The sequence below is a fragment of the Pipistrellus hanaki genome, assembly GCF_964339955.1.
Source record: "Pipistrellus hanaki genome assembly, chromosome: 13".
Taxonomy (NCBI): domain Eukaryota; kingdom Metazoa; phylum Chordata; class Mammalia; order Chiroptera; family Vespertilionidae; genus Pipistrellus; species Pipistrellus hanaki.
The window spans coordinates 8,095,343-8,108,087 of NC_140515.1; the positions used below are offsets into that span (position 1 = coordinate 8,095,343).

Sequence of the window (12,745 nt, forward strand, 5' to 3'; positions counted from 1 at the left end):
ATGTTAACTTGAATTACCACATGACAACATCCTACTCTTAGATATGTAGCCCAAAGCATTGAAAACAAACTCAGACCAGCATGCGTTCTCAGATTGGCACTAACCACAGAGCCAGAATGTGGAAACGGCCCAAATGTCTGTCAGCGGATTAGTGGATGGACCGAACAGGACACACAGAGGAATAGTATGGAGCCGTAAAAAGGAAACGCAGTGCTGACACTCACTGCGGTGTCCAGAAACCTACATGCCATTGTGCTAAGAGAAAGAAGCCAAATACGAAAGACCACATACTGTATGATTTCATTTATATGAAATGTCCAGAATAGGTGAGTCTTTAGAAACAGAGAGTAGAAAAGAAAAAGGTACTCCACAATTTTGAGTGATTGGAGAATAACCAGCAGTTTCCCATAACTTCATTTATCAAATAACATGCCAGTGAAATAAAATACGATTTATGATCTGGGTACTTTTTTCTTGGGGGCGGGGAGAGAAGCTTTAAATCCAAATGGGAACAGATGTATCAGAAACCGAGGGGAAGGAGACAGGTGAATTTGGAAAAGAAAAACAGGTAGGGGGAGACTTACAGGACAGACTCGAGAACCCGAGGCGGGCACAGAGGAGCTGTGCCTTCAGAAGGAAGAGCTGGCATCTGAATGATGAAATACCTTGGGGTTTAGCAAGGTGTCTATTCTTCTTCTCTCCATCCAAGATCACTCTGGCTTGCCTCAGAGAGTATTAGCTCACAGGACTATGGTGGGAGGACCTCTGAAGACTGTAGACTGAAAGTGAGCTGTCCTCGGTTTTAGCGGGTGAACTCGGTGATTGTAGGTCTGAGTTTGCTTGCTTATGAACTTGGGAAGGCAGTAGTGGAGAGTCATCATTGAGGAGCCTTCGTTACATAAAATTCCTCAAAGGCTAAAGCCAGTGTTGAAGTTAAGTCTCTGGCTGGTATACTTTGATATGAAAAGAATAAATAAAAATTAATTTTTTAAAGTTTATCTTTATTATATTTATCTTTATTACAGATGTTCCGTTTGTTCGTGTTTTTCCCCCTTGACCCCTCCATCCACACCTGTCCCCCCAGGCCTTCACCACTTCATTGTCTGTGTCCATGAGCCCTCACTTCTATGCATGTCAGTGCTAGGTTCATCGCCCCCTCCACACCCCACTTTCCCTCTGATCCGTCAGTCTGTTCCATGCTTCTGTGTCTAGAAACAATTCTTAAGTAAATGTCATAGGAAATGACATGACAACATGCTGTGTTTACTATTGTGTAACGTCAGGAATTGTTACATGTTTATGCGTAATCACCCTTTCCTTGGCAAGCTGGTTCTTTCTAATCTGAAATGCTATCACTATTATTTTGTTAGAATCATACTTAATTTTTACATATCAAAGATTATCAAGAGAATGTTAAATCAACTGTTTTTTCTTGATTGCATACTATTTGTATTTCATATATTCACAATAAAATTAATCGAATGTGTTAGAATGCTGTTTTCTCCAGTGTATTGGCATCATTCTGGTGATTACCTTTAATAATTGAATGATATTAACACGGGTCTTTACCTTCCGAAAAAGGGGGATATACAGCTCAGTGTATGGAAATTAAATAGAATGATACCATTATTTCCTGTCTGTTCATTCATGAATCCATCTGACACGACCTGGCCTGTGTTCTGCAAGAGGGACTGAGTGTATGGGGATGAATTAGACCCGATCCTTGCTCCTAGGGATTCCCAGCCCAGGAGTGTATAGTAAAAAACAAGCAATTTCAATTTTAAAAAGTTTAATTGTGGCCAGACAAGTTTCATTCCTTCAGAGCCAGGACGTCTTTCTTTGTCCCTGGCCCCCAGAGTGGTCCTTGAACCGTGTGGGTATGTGACTGGCTCACAGGGTTTCTTTGGCCATTGGAGGCCCACGTTGTCGTTTTCCCTCCATGTTTCGTTCTGTAAATGTCCAATCAGTTTACAGTAGAAGCCTGCTTTCCCTTGTTTTCAAAGTTCCCTCCTTGTCCTTTTCGGCAAGTCCCCAAAGGCGTCCGAACTTGTGCTGAGAGGGACTCAGTCCGGTGGGTGCGGGGATGGGGCTTCAGACAGGAGGGGCCAGAGGCCTCTGGGCGGAGGGTGGAGGGCAGAGCACCGATTCTTCTCGTGTACACGTGTTTGTAAGTGTGAGAAGTTGTAGTTGCACAGCAACCAATTCCTGCAGCACACAAAATAAAACTGCAACGGAAACAAAAAGTGACAGCACAAGAACTGGGTTTCCCACCACCTACTTCCCGGCCCTGGCCTGGAGGCGCAGTCACTACAGAGTCTTGCTCCAGACATTCTGCCAGGTCCCCTCGCCAGTCTGTTTCTTTTGTTTCCAAAGCCGAGCCCTTTGTTTCAGACAATGTCTACCTAGAAGCCTCAGGGTGTATTAGAAGGGAGAAGCCAGTGGCAGGAGTGTGGGTGCTTCCACTTGGGGGCTGGGATGCCTTAGCTGCAGCGGCTGCTGGGCTGGGGAGCGGTGTGCGCTCAGTCCGGAGCCTGCAGTGTCACATGAACTTAAAGAAATAAGAGCAGACAGTCTTTTCATAGTAAGAACGTAGCTTATAGCAGAGGCACGTTTTTAAGCGGACTTCTGAGTGTGGGGCTCTGTGTGTGAGGAGTTGACTTTCTCTGGACTTCAGGTGTCACTGGCTGACTTCCGAGGCCTCAGTCAGTTGTCATCTGCCCTTCCTGACCAGGTTGAACTAAAAATAAATTCTTAGAGCACAATAGTTTTTATTCAAGCCATGGAGCCTTCACAAATATGTTAACCAGAACCCAGGCGTGGGGTAGGGGGTGGCAAGCACCACATTAAATCATATACATCTTATTGTAGTCAGAGGCTCCTCTGCTGAATGGGTAGTATTTTCTTTCAAAAGATTACTTTCAGAACGTTCTCAGCTGAACCCAGAAAGCACCGTAGAATCAGCGTTTGCAATTTTTAGCTACATGAATTCCTCATTTTGTTTCATAGATACTCCTTTGTTGTAGTTGTTGTCTTACAATTTGAAGGTTTGTGGAGCCCTGCCACAAAGGTGGTCACTCCTGGAAGGCTCAGATAATGGGTAGCAGATTTTAGCATGGAAGGATTTTTAATTGAGGTAAGTGCATTGGTTTTTTAGACATAATGGTATTGCATATTAATAGACTATAGAATGGTGTTTATATAACTTTTTTATATACCCTGGGAAACCAAAATCCTGCGTGACTCACTTTATTGCCATATTCACTTCATTGCAGTCGTCTGGAACTGAACCCACGATATCTCCAGGTATGCCTGTATAGATGATAATTTTATATCCTTACTCTAGTTGAGGTTTCAGGTTTCAGGTTTCCAGTTTAAAGAATCATACAAAATGTATAATGGCTAAGAATGGAGTTGGCATGTAGCAACTTGATAGGATATTCATAGTAAATTTTAAAATTTAGTAATTGTTAACTGAGTCAGCCCATTTATCTGAATGTATCTCCTGGTAAAAATCAGTTATATACTGGGATATTTAGCCTGGTAAAGTTTATTTCTGACATTATTCATAAATTAAAGAAATAGGAAAGGAATGTCCAAAGTAGATGAAAGTTAGATAAATTTTGGCATGCGACTAGAGCCTTTACACATCAATAAGCAAGGTACTTGAAGACTGCTTGATACCATGAGGACTTATTTACAGAATTGCATTGGCTATAAGAGAATGATATAAACTTCATGCTTTAATTTGTCAAAAATATGTATGTGTAAGTTTAATTTTTTTTATTTTAACGTTTTCCAAGTTTTATGCAGTTAACATATATTAACTGTTCTAGTTAGGGTTTTTCTTTTTAAGCTATTTGTAATAACATTATTTTTTAAAATGATTTCCTTCTTTCAGAATATGTGAGAATTCTAGTAGTAAGAAGGATTCTTTAATTTCAAATATTGTCAATTTTTTAAAATTCCATTTTGTGTCATCTATTTTTCTAGTTTTATTGAGATATAATTGATATGCAGTGTTGTATAAGTTGTACACCATAATTTATGTACATAAATAATAAAGTGATCTTCATAAGTTTTATTAGCTTCTGTCATCTAAAATGGTTACATCTATTTTACTCCTTTAAAAAAATAGGAAGGAGAACATGGATGATAGCAATTCTTCCTTCAGTCCAGTGGAATTTTGCCCTCTCATTGGGCTTTTCGTAAATCTCGCTGTGGTCATCGTAATTTACTTGGGTTATTCTTGTCTCTGGGGGGGCACCTCCAGTGCTCTCATTAGCTAGTCTTGTACAGGACTGGGTGTGGTGATGTTGTTCCCAGGTTTATTTTCCATTTTAAGGCAAAATAGCTTATTATTTTCAAATTATATTAGATTTCCAGCAAAATCATTCAAAAGCCATAGGGAGATATTGATCTTTGTTAAGGTGTCATTCTATGTGTGTGTGTGTGTTTGTTTATTTTTGAGTGCAGAAAACATTCATGAATTTGTAAAATTTTCATCTTTATTGTTGAAAGTATTACAGGTGTTCCCCTGTTTCCCCCACTGAACCCCTCTACCCTGATCCCGCCGCCTCCACAGGCCTTCACCACAGTACTGTCTATTCATGGGCAATGCAATACTGGTATGCACATAAGTTCTTCCCGCTGAAATTTGTCAGTCTGTTGCATGCTACTGCATCTCTGGATCCTTTTTTTTTTTTTTTTTGTCAGTTTATTTTGTTCTTTAGATTCCACATATAAGTAAGATCACATGATTCTTGTCTTTCTCTGACTGGCTTAATTCGCTTAGCATAATACTCTCCTGATCCCTCCGTGCTGTCTCAAAGGGTAAAAGATCCTTCTTTTTTATAGCTATATAAGTATGTTTATTTTTAAAGTTCACTGTGGAGTGATTATAAGGGACAAGTGGCATGTGTATGTCTGCTGTATGAATGTGAATCAATAAAATATATTAATACACATCCTAGTGGTGATATCAAATACAAGACTCATGACCTGGCCAGTGTGGCTCAGTGAGTTGGAGCATCGTCCAGTGTACCAAAGGGTTTTGGGCTTGATTCCCCATTGGGACACATTAGCTTTGGGTTCAGTCCCGGGTTGGGTCATATAAGGAAGGCAGCCAATCTATGTTCTCTCTCACGTTGATCTTTCTCTTTCTCTCCCTTCTCCTCTCTCCAGAAAAATAATTAAAATAATATAGTAATAAAATACAAGACTCCTGTGCGTGCACACAAGTGCGTGCATGCATGCCTGCGTGAGAGTGTGTGTGTGATAATTCACAGTGCTTGAAGTTAAAAGTCAGGAAGGGGTAGGAGAAAAAGTTGCAAAATAACCCTTTTCTTGAAGAGAATGTGCTTGTGCAAAAACACAACTTTCAGTGTTAGTTTTATATTTCTATTTGATGGGAAAAGGGTATGGAAATGACTGTAAAGACACTTAGTCGGAAGGAAGTCTAGCTGCAGCTAAGAGAGAGAATCTTTGTGAATGCGGCTCATCAGCGAGTGTGCGGCGCTGCTTCCCTGGTCCTGCGCCAGGTCCCGTGGTGACTGCTCCCGGCCAGACCACAGGGACCCATCGGAACGGAGCGCACCGGGCTTAACCCTCTCTGATTCCTGCCAACTTTTCTCTCCACTTGGGTCAGCAATCGTAGGGATATGATCTTCTTGCCATTATTAGCTTTTTTTCTTTTTTCTTTTAAGCTAATTATCTACTTGGATATGTTTGTCTTTCTGAAGTAGTTTATTCTCAATTGATTGCACTGTTGTTTGCTTGACAAAATTAACTTGTGAAAAGATTGTATGAGTTATGGTACAGTAAATTATGGTGGAAGGGGAGAAAAATGTACAATCTGGGTAAAAAACAATAAGAGAATCAAAATTAAGTACAGATTTTGCAATTTCATTGTGCAAATTAAAAGATAAGTTCTAGCTCCTTAAAGAATCCTTCTCAGTCTGAGCAGAGAGCTTTGCATCTAATCAAAGCTGTCAGACACTTTTCTACACGGTGGCACATTGCTAACATCGCATTGCTCGCATTCGGGCATGTAACTCCTGCTTTTAGGTAGCAGCGTAGCGTTCACGGTGAGCTTCCTGGGGAAAGGAAACGCAGCCATTCCTGCTGGCGCGGGGCCTTTGTGGGGTGGTCCCGGCAGCAGGCTCCGCTCTGAGCCTCTGTGTGTTTCCTTTCAGCGTGCCCCACGAGGAGCACCCCCACAGCCATCCGCTCTATGGACACGGCGTGTGCAAGTGGCCAGGCTGCGAAGCCGTGTGCGAAGACTTCCCATCGTTTCTGAAGTAAGAATGCTTTTACACTGCTTTCTCCTTTTTCGTAGCCATCCCCTCCCTCTCCCAAGCTTTTCCTCTTATGATGCCTATTTGCCAGAGGGTGTCACATGACTGCTTTGAGAGGGACTGGACATCTCAGGGTCGGGCACACTATCTCGGGAATGGTGACAGCTTTGAGGGAGGCCTGCCTTGTCGAGAGCAAGGGGTGCACACGCCAGGGGCAGTGTGGTGCACTTATTAGGAAGAGCCTGTGTTCACCCCGTTTCCCACAATGATAGTGATTAAACATATTGTCCCAATATTCAACTTGCAGTTAGTTTTACTTTTTTCATGTCCCTACATGACAAATCAGTGACTGCTCATTAGCCTACTTTTCTAAAATTGGTGCCAGTTACTGGCCAGTGGCAGCTTGTTGATGGGGCCTCTTCTGTGTTTCCATACAAATGACTGTATACACACAAACAGTGGGTGCGTTGACAGCTTGATTCTTATCTTTCTTTATGCTGTTGACTTTGGTTCCCATTCTTGTCCTTATGTGGAGAGTGCAGTAACTTTAATTTCTACAATTAAAGTATGACTAAAATTTGGGTTATCTCGTTTGAACCTGTAACACATGTCAAGTACCTCTGGAAGTTATTGATGTGTCCACCTGAAGTGAAATGCTTTGCACTGCAGCTTAATATTTCCCTTACCTGCTCTACATCATTGACATCTTGTAAGTATGTCGATAATATCGTTGAGTCATTGATATGTAGACTGAAAGTTAATACATTATGTTTAATATATTGCTATCCCATGGAACAATCAAATATATGTGCAGATATAACTCCTCTATGTTCAGGTTCATGATGGTTTACAAACGGAGTGTTGAGGGCCTTCTCGCTGGTTCTCCTCTCTCGGTCACATCTCGGGAGACAGACAGGCTGATTTCTGGAGGTGTTTGCCTGCTCCTGTGTGGACTTGTGTTGCTAGAACAATCTGTCTTATGGACTTGGGTACAGATGTAGCACTAAAGCCATCTCTGAGGGAGAGCTAGTGTTACCTGAAAGACATTTTGGTGAATATCATGTTTTGATGCATGAATAGAAATCTGTGGATTTATTTCATAGCTTCCCAGATTTAATATTTCACTTTAACAGCACTATGTGTTCATTAAAAATGGAAGTACTCTCAATTTCTTAGGAAGAGATGCCTATATGTTTCTGAATATCAAGTCAAGATCAGTGATATTTTATTTTAAATTAAGCAATCGCACTTTGCAATTATTATGATTCAAGTTAGTGCGATTGGGCTTTGTTCTCTTATGAATCACTCATTATAGAATCTTTTATTGTTTCCTGATCATTTGCCAATTCCTATTTAGGTATTAAGAGGAAAAGATCTTTGTAGAAAATCACTTTTAAGTTCCATCTTGGTGCTGATTTCACTCATCTATAAAAAAACCAATGAACATCCATAGACAGGATTTATTTGTATAAAGTCTTTAGAACTGTAAAATTACTGTCAATAGTTTTGGTGACATGTTTCAATTTCAGAGTCACAAGAAAATGGGTAGTTTTCCAATTTGACCCATTAAAAAAATTTTGTTAATAGCCAAAAGTATTCCCATTCTAACCTGCAAATTGTAGGTCATTTATTATGTGAGCAGACAATTAGGGGATACACATGCACCTACATACATATGTATATGTATGTAATTATGCAAAAGGATACCTCTACAAGGAGACGGCACAATTTTAAACCACATCTAGTACAAAAGAAATGAATCATAAGATTATTAGGATTGATGCCTATACTTGATATCTTAAAAAATAAATAAATAAAATAAAAACACAGCCCTCTGTTCACGGTATTCGGAGTCTGGCTTTTGTATGAGAGGTCCTGTCAGATCCAGTGTAAAACCAGCTCATGTCTGCTCAGTGAGATTGGAAAGCCCACCACCAACCTGCAACCTTAGCTTACTTTTCCGCCCTTATTTATAGACTTACTTTTGTTAGAAGGCTTTTGTGGAAGCTCTAGACCAGGGGTCTTCAAACTACGGCCTGCGGGCCACATGCAGCCCCCAGGGGAGTCTGATCCTGCCCGCCAGGTTTTTGGGCAGTGAGCGCAGCCAAGGTGTTACAGTAGGAATTAGTAGTTCATATAGTCCGGCCCTCCAGCTCTCTGAGGGACCGTGATCTGGCCCCCGCTTTAAAAAGTTTGAGGACCCCTGCTAGACCCTCAACTTAAATTGGCTCATGCCAAAGAAGTGGTGGGGGATTCCGGGTGATAATTGGTCTCCGTAACTAGGAAGTCCAGAGGTTTATAGCCACCTCCAGTATGGCTGTGTCCAGAGGCCTGAACAAGGTCATTTGCACTTTCATTCTTTGTCTATTAGCTCTATTTTCTTTGTGCTGCCTTCATTCTCTCCAAGTGGAGCCGACCGAAGAAGGCAGATGGACAGGTCACAGGTTTATCAATCCCAGAGAGCATGTCTTTCCAGAAAAAGTCCTGGGCAGACTGTCATAGCTCCGATTAAGCCACGCTCTGCTCGGAGCCAGTCACGTGAGAGCCAGCCCTGCCCATCCCGTCACCGCAGGGTCGGGGAGGGGTGGGGAGACAATGAGTGTTGTGACCAGTGCAGGGAGAGGACATGCACAGAGAGGAAAGCTTCATTCCCATGGAGCTGTCCTGCTGGCCAGCCATGCATGACAAACTCAGGATTTTAATTTTCTTCTGCAGCATGATGCTAGCTCTTGGAAATTCAGTTGTCTTCAGGTTTCAGTTTCTTGCCTGCTGCAGTGGAAAACTAGTCTCCTGCAGACCCGTAGCCCCACATCTCGATGCAGACCGAGGGAGCACAGGGCTTTTAAGGAAGCCAACTTTCTTTCCAGTGAGCAGCTGGAAGAGCCACCAGCTTGGTTCAAACCACGTGGCCTCCTCAGGTGCCGTCCTGCAGTCATTGCTGCTGGGAGCGGTGTTCCAAGCACTTCTTCCCAAACTGCCAGATGTGTGGAGGGGCAGCACCCGCTCCTGGCGCGTTGTGTTCCGTGCTCTTCCTTCTTTGGCGGGTTCGCGGGGCCTGAGCTCTGGTTCCCGTGGCGCTTGGACTCCCAGGCGCTCTGCTCTGCCCGGATTTAGATGTTGCTTCATAGGTTTTCTTCACCGATGTTCTAATCTCCTGATTTTACACTCCCCTGGAAAGAGTTCGTCATTCAGTAGCCCTGAACCGTGCAACAGGCACAATCCCAAGTGCTTTCCGTGCTAGAACTCACTCACCCTCACACGCACCTCACAGTGATGCTGCTGAGGATTACTGTCAATCGACAGGCAGACCTTCAGTCACACAGCGAGTAAGAGGGGGTCAGGATCCAGCCCCAGGCCTTCTGGCTTCGTAGCATTTGCTCTGGACTGCACGGTACTACCTGCGTAGAAGCAGTGATTTTTATTAACTAAATGCCTCCACTTACGGCCGAACAGTGCGCTTTATGACTGTATGCTTTCCACTTACAGAAAGCAAGCCGGGAAGAAAGGCAGGCGGGGCAGTTCAGCCACTCACTGCTAGTGTGATTGTGTTGTTTGTGCGGTTACATCGCATCTTCGGCCGTGGGGCAGCCTTAGTTTGGGGAGATGGTAGCAGGAAGCCCTCTCAGGGCTGTTAGACGCACATCACGTAGAGAGCCTGGCCCATACTCGCACTTTTAAAGAATATTAGTACTTCTTTTAAAGAATATTAGTACTTTTAAAGAATATTAGTACTTCTTTCCAAACATTCACACGTTTCTGACCTCCACCCCGGGGAGGGGTTGTGACTGTGCACAGCCTTGATGTGGCAGAAAAGCCTTTTCCTAGTGACTTTTACTCGTTTCTGGTAAGAATCCCGCATGGTGGAGTGTGGTCTCGGGGCAGGGGGCGGCCAGCGTGTTCTGCCAGGACCAGGCAGTTGCCATGAGGGCACAGCTCTCCCGGCCATGTGGGCAGAAGCAGCCGTGGCCACACGTGAGGGTGCCGGCCCTGGGACAGATTGCTGACCTCTGACACAGTGAAACTTTGGCATCATCACATTTTTAGCTGAGAAATCTTTTTGCAGTTCCTTGGTCATTGCTGCCCAGTGTTATTTTCGTTTGAATTCACAGTTTATTCCTGTTTGGGGTGTCCATGCGTGCGTTGCCGTTACTTCCTGCACCAGCAGCTGCCTCGGGCTGGGCTCCTGCCTTCCGAGTCCGTGTGAGGGGAAAGTGACTTTGATGGTGACTGTTTTCTGCTCTGTTGCTAGGGTGCTACCATGTAACTTCTAGGCCAGGATCAGCTGTTCAAATCCCATCTGACAGTAAAATGCCACTGTGAACTGAGAGAGGGGTTAAGGGAAGGGACTGGAGCCTAAAGATGATATTATCTGTCCCTCCTGAGAAAGAAGTATTGTAACTGTTGGTAAATAAAAAGCAGAGATTTGACACTTTCTGTTACCGGTTCTACAGTGTGTATTCCCGAGGTGAGGGCCACCAGGCTGGATTTCCAAGATAAACACTGCTCATCCCACCACTCTCCCTCTGCTCGCAGGCGCTTTATCACAATCTGCAGACACCACCCCTCCGTTGTACGCACTTATTTCCCTGTTTTTTCTCAAAACAAGTTACAGTTTTACTGTTGATTTTTAAAAATCTATCAACCGTGAGTTACGCTGTGGCTGTCGTGTTTGTTAGAAGTGACTGTGCCAGCAGGTGCCCGAACGCTAATGAAACCAGCAGCCGCCCGCCTGGCTGGCATCTGCGGACAGAAAAACAACAACAAGCCGGGGCGGGCCTGCGGGCGGGGCTCCGGGCCCTGCTCCCCTGGGGCAGTTTGTTCCTTCCTTCCAGGCTGAGCACAGTCTTCACCAGTAAAACATGGATTTGTAATTCTCCCTTTTCTTTTTAAGAAGGGACTCCTCCTGGCAAGGTAGAGAGTGAATTTGAAGTTAAATCATAACCACATTTTCCTGTTTCCCACTTAGAATGTAAAACCAGGTGCAGACGCTAGTTTCACAAATACAGGTCCTCTTAAGTGCTTGGGAAAATATCCCCTTCTCCCTAGATCTTCTTTTAGGTGATCACTTGTATAGCACCTAATAAAAGTGTAATTTGTAGCCTTGCTTAGTATCAATTGGAAGTAAATTTTTGGTGGTTATTTTATTGTTTCCATTGTTTGGTTTTTTCCTCCTGGAAAAAAACAACACACCATGCAAAACAAAAATGTATTTGAATATTAGTGAGATGCATATTACTTACTGAAGCCAAAGTAAATTTTATACGTTCTCTAGTGGGCCTGGGCGCAGGGAAAGAAAGGCTGGAAGAAAGTACCCCGAGCTGAAACTTGGAGCCTTTGGAAAGGCTGAGGGTTGTAGACAGGAGAGGACATTTCATTGCTAATTTGTTCTAAACAATTTTTTTCTGTGAATTTTACTTCTCGAAACTGTGAAGAATTTTATGTGAAAGAAACTACTAAGTGCTTTCTGTAATGTTTTCACAAGTGTTTTTATCATGGTAACATCTTGTTTACTTTAGTTCCCTGCCTAAAACTACTTGGAACATGTTAAGAAAACATTTCAAGAAAGCCTGGACAAAGAGGCTTTTGTTTAACAGCCACTGTGAGGCTGGGAGGATCACAAAGGTGTTAACTTTCAGCCCCTTAAGCACTTCCACATGAAATTCCAGCAACTCTGTTTGTGGTTTTGGAAAAACAAAGTGTATGTTAAAGAAACCAGGTATATGCTAATACATGTCGAAAGAGGCCGGATATCATAAATTGTTTCAAACCCATTGGTGGCTCTCAGTTTGCATGCCTGGATGTTCTGCATGGAAATGACCCCTGGTTAGTGCCAGAGCCGTGAGAGGCCTCGCCGTCTATGCACATTGAACCCCAGCCCACAGCGTGCCCAGTCTGACCATTACAAAATGAGCTTAATATTGTCATGAGTTTGACTTTTCCACGTATCATGCATTTTTGAGACATTTTAGAAAAATAAAAATTGGATGGTACCAAAAAACTTTTCCCCCCTTAAAAAGCCTCTCACATTTCTGGCATTGTTCAAGAGTTCAAGACCTTATGGAGTCCTCAGAGGTCAGAGTGGCCTAAACACCACAGTGCCCTCTAGTGATCTGTAACGTCTGAGATAGAAAAGTTTAGACAAGTTTGCCAGAAATAACAGGCCCAGTGCCGCCAGTTTGTTCTAAAAGAAGCAAATAACATTTGAATGCACTTTTTTTTTTTTTTTTTTTTTTTTTTTTAGCAAACAGAGTTTAGTCAGAAATGCAAATGAAATGATTTTCTTGCAGGCTGTAGAAGCATTAGAAGAATTTTTTAATGTCTACGCCTGTAATTCTACATACCCCTGCCTGTGTGCAGAGGCCGTCACTGTGGACACACTGTGTGTTCGTGTGTCGTAAGAGCCAGTAGGTGTTTCACGTGGCCTTTTCCGGCATGTGATTAGAAGGCATTAC

At 43.1% G+C, this 12,745-nt stretch overlaps 1 protein-coding gene across 6 annotated transcripts in view; it reads left to right on the forward strand.

Moving 5' to 3' along the window:
- Positions 1-12,745, forward strand: part of FOXP1 (forkhead box P1) — a 206,536-nt gene that overhangs the window by 151,895 nt on the left and 41,896 nt on the right. For all 6 annotated transcript variants that reach the window (XM_084902065.1, XM_084902067.1, XM_084902066.1 and 3 more), the window contains one exon: positions 6,192-6,296. In XM_084902065.1, coding sequence (XP_084758191.1) covers positions 6,192-6,296 — 105 coding nt within the window. The remainder of the gene's footprint in view (positions 1-6,191; positions 6,297-12,745) is intronic.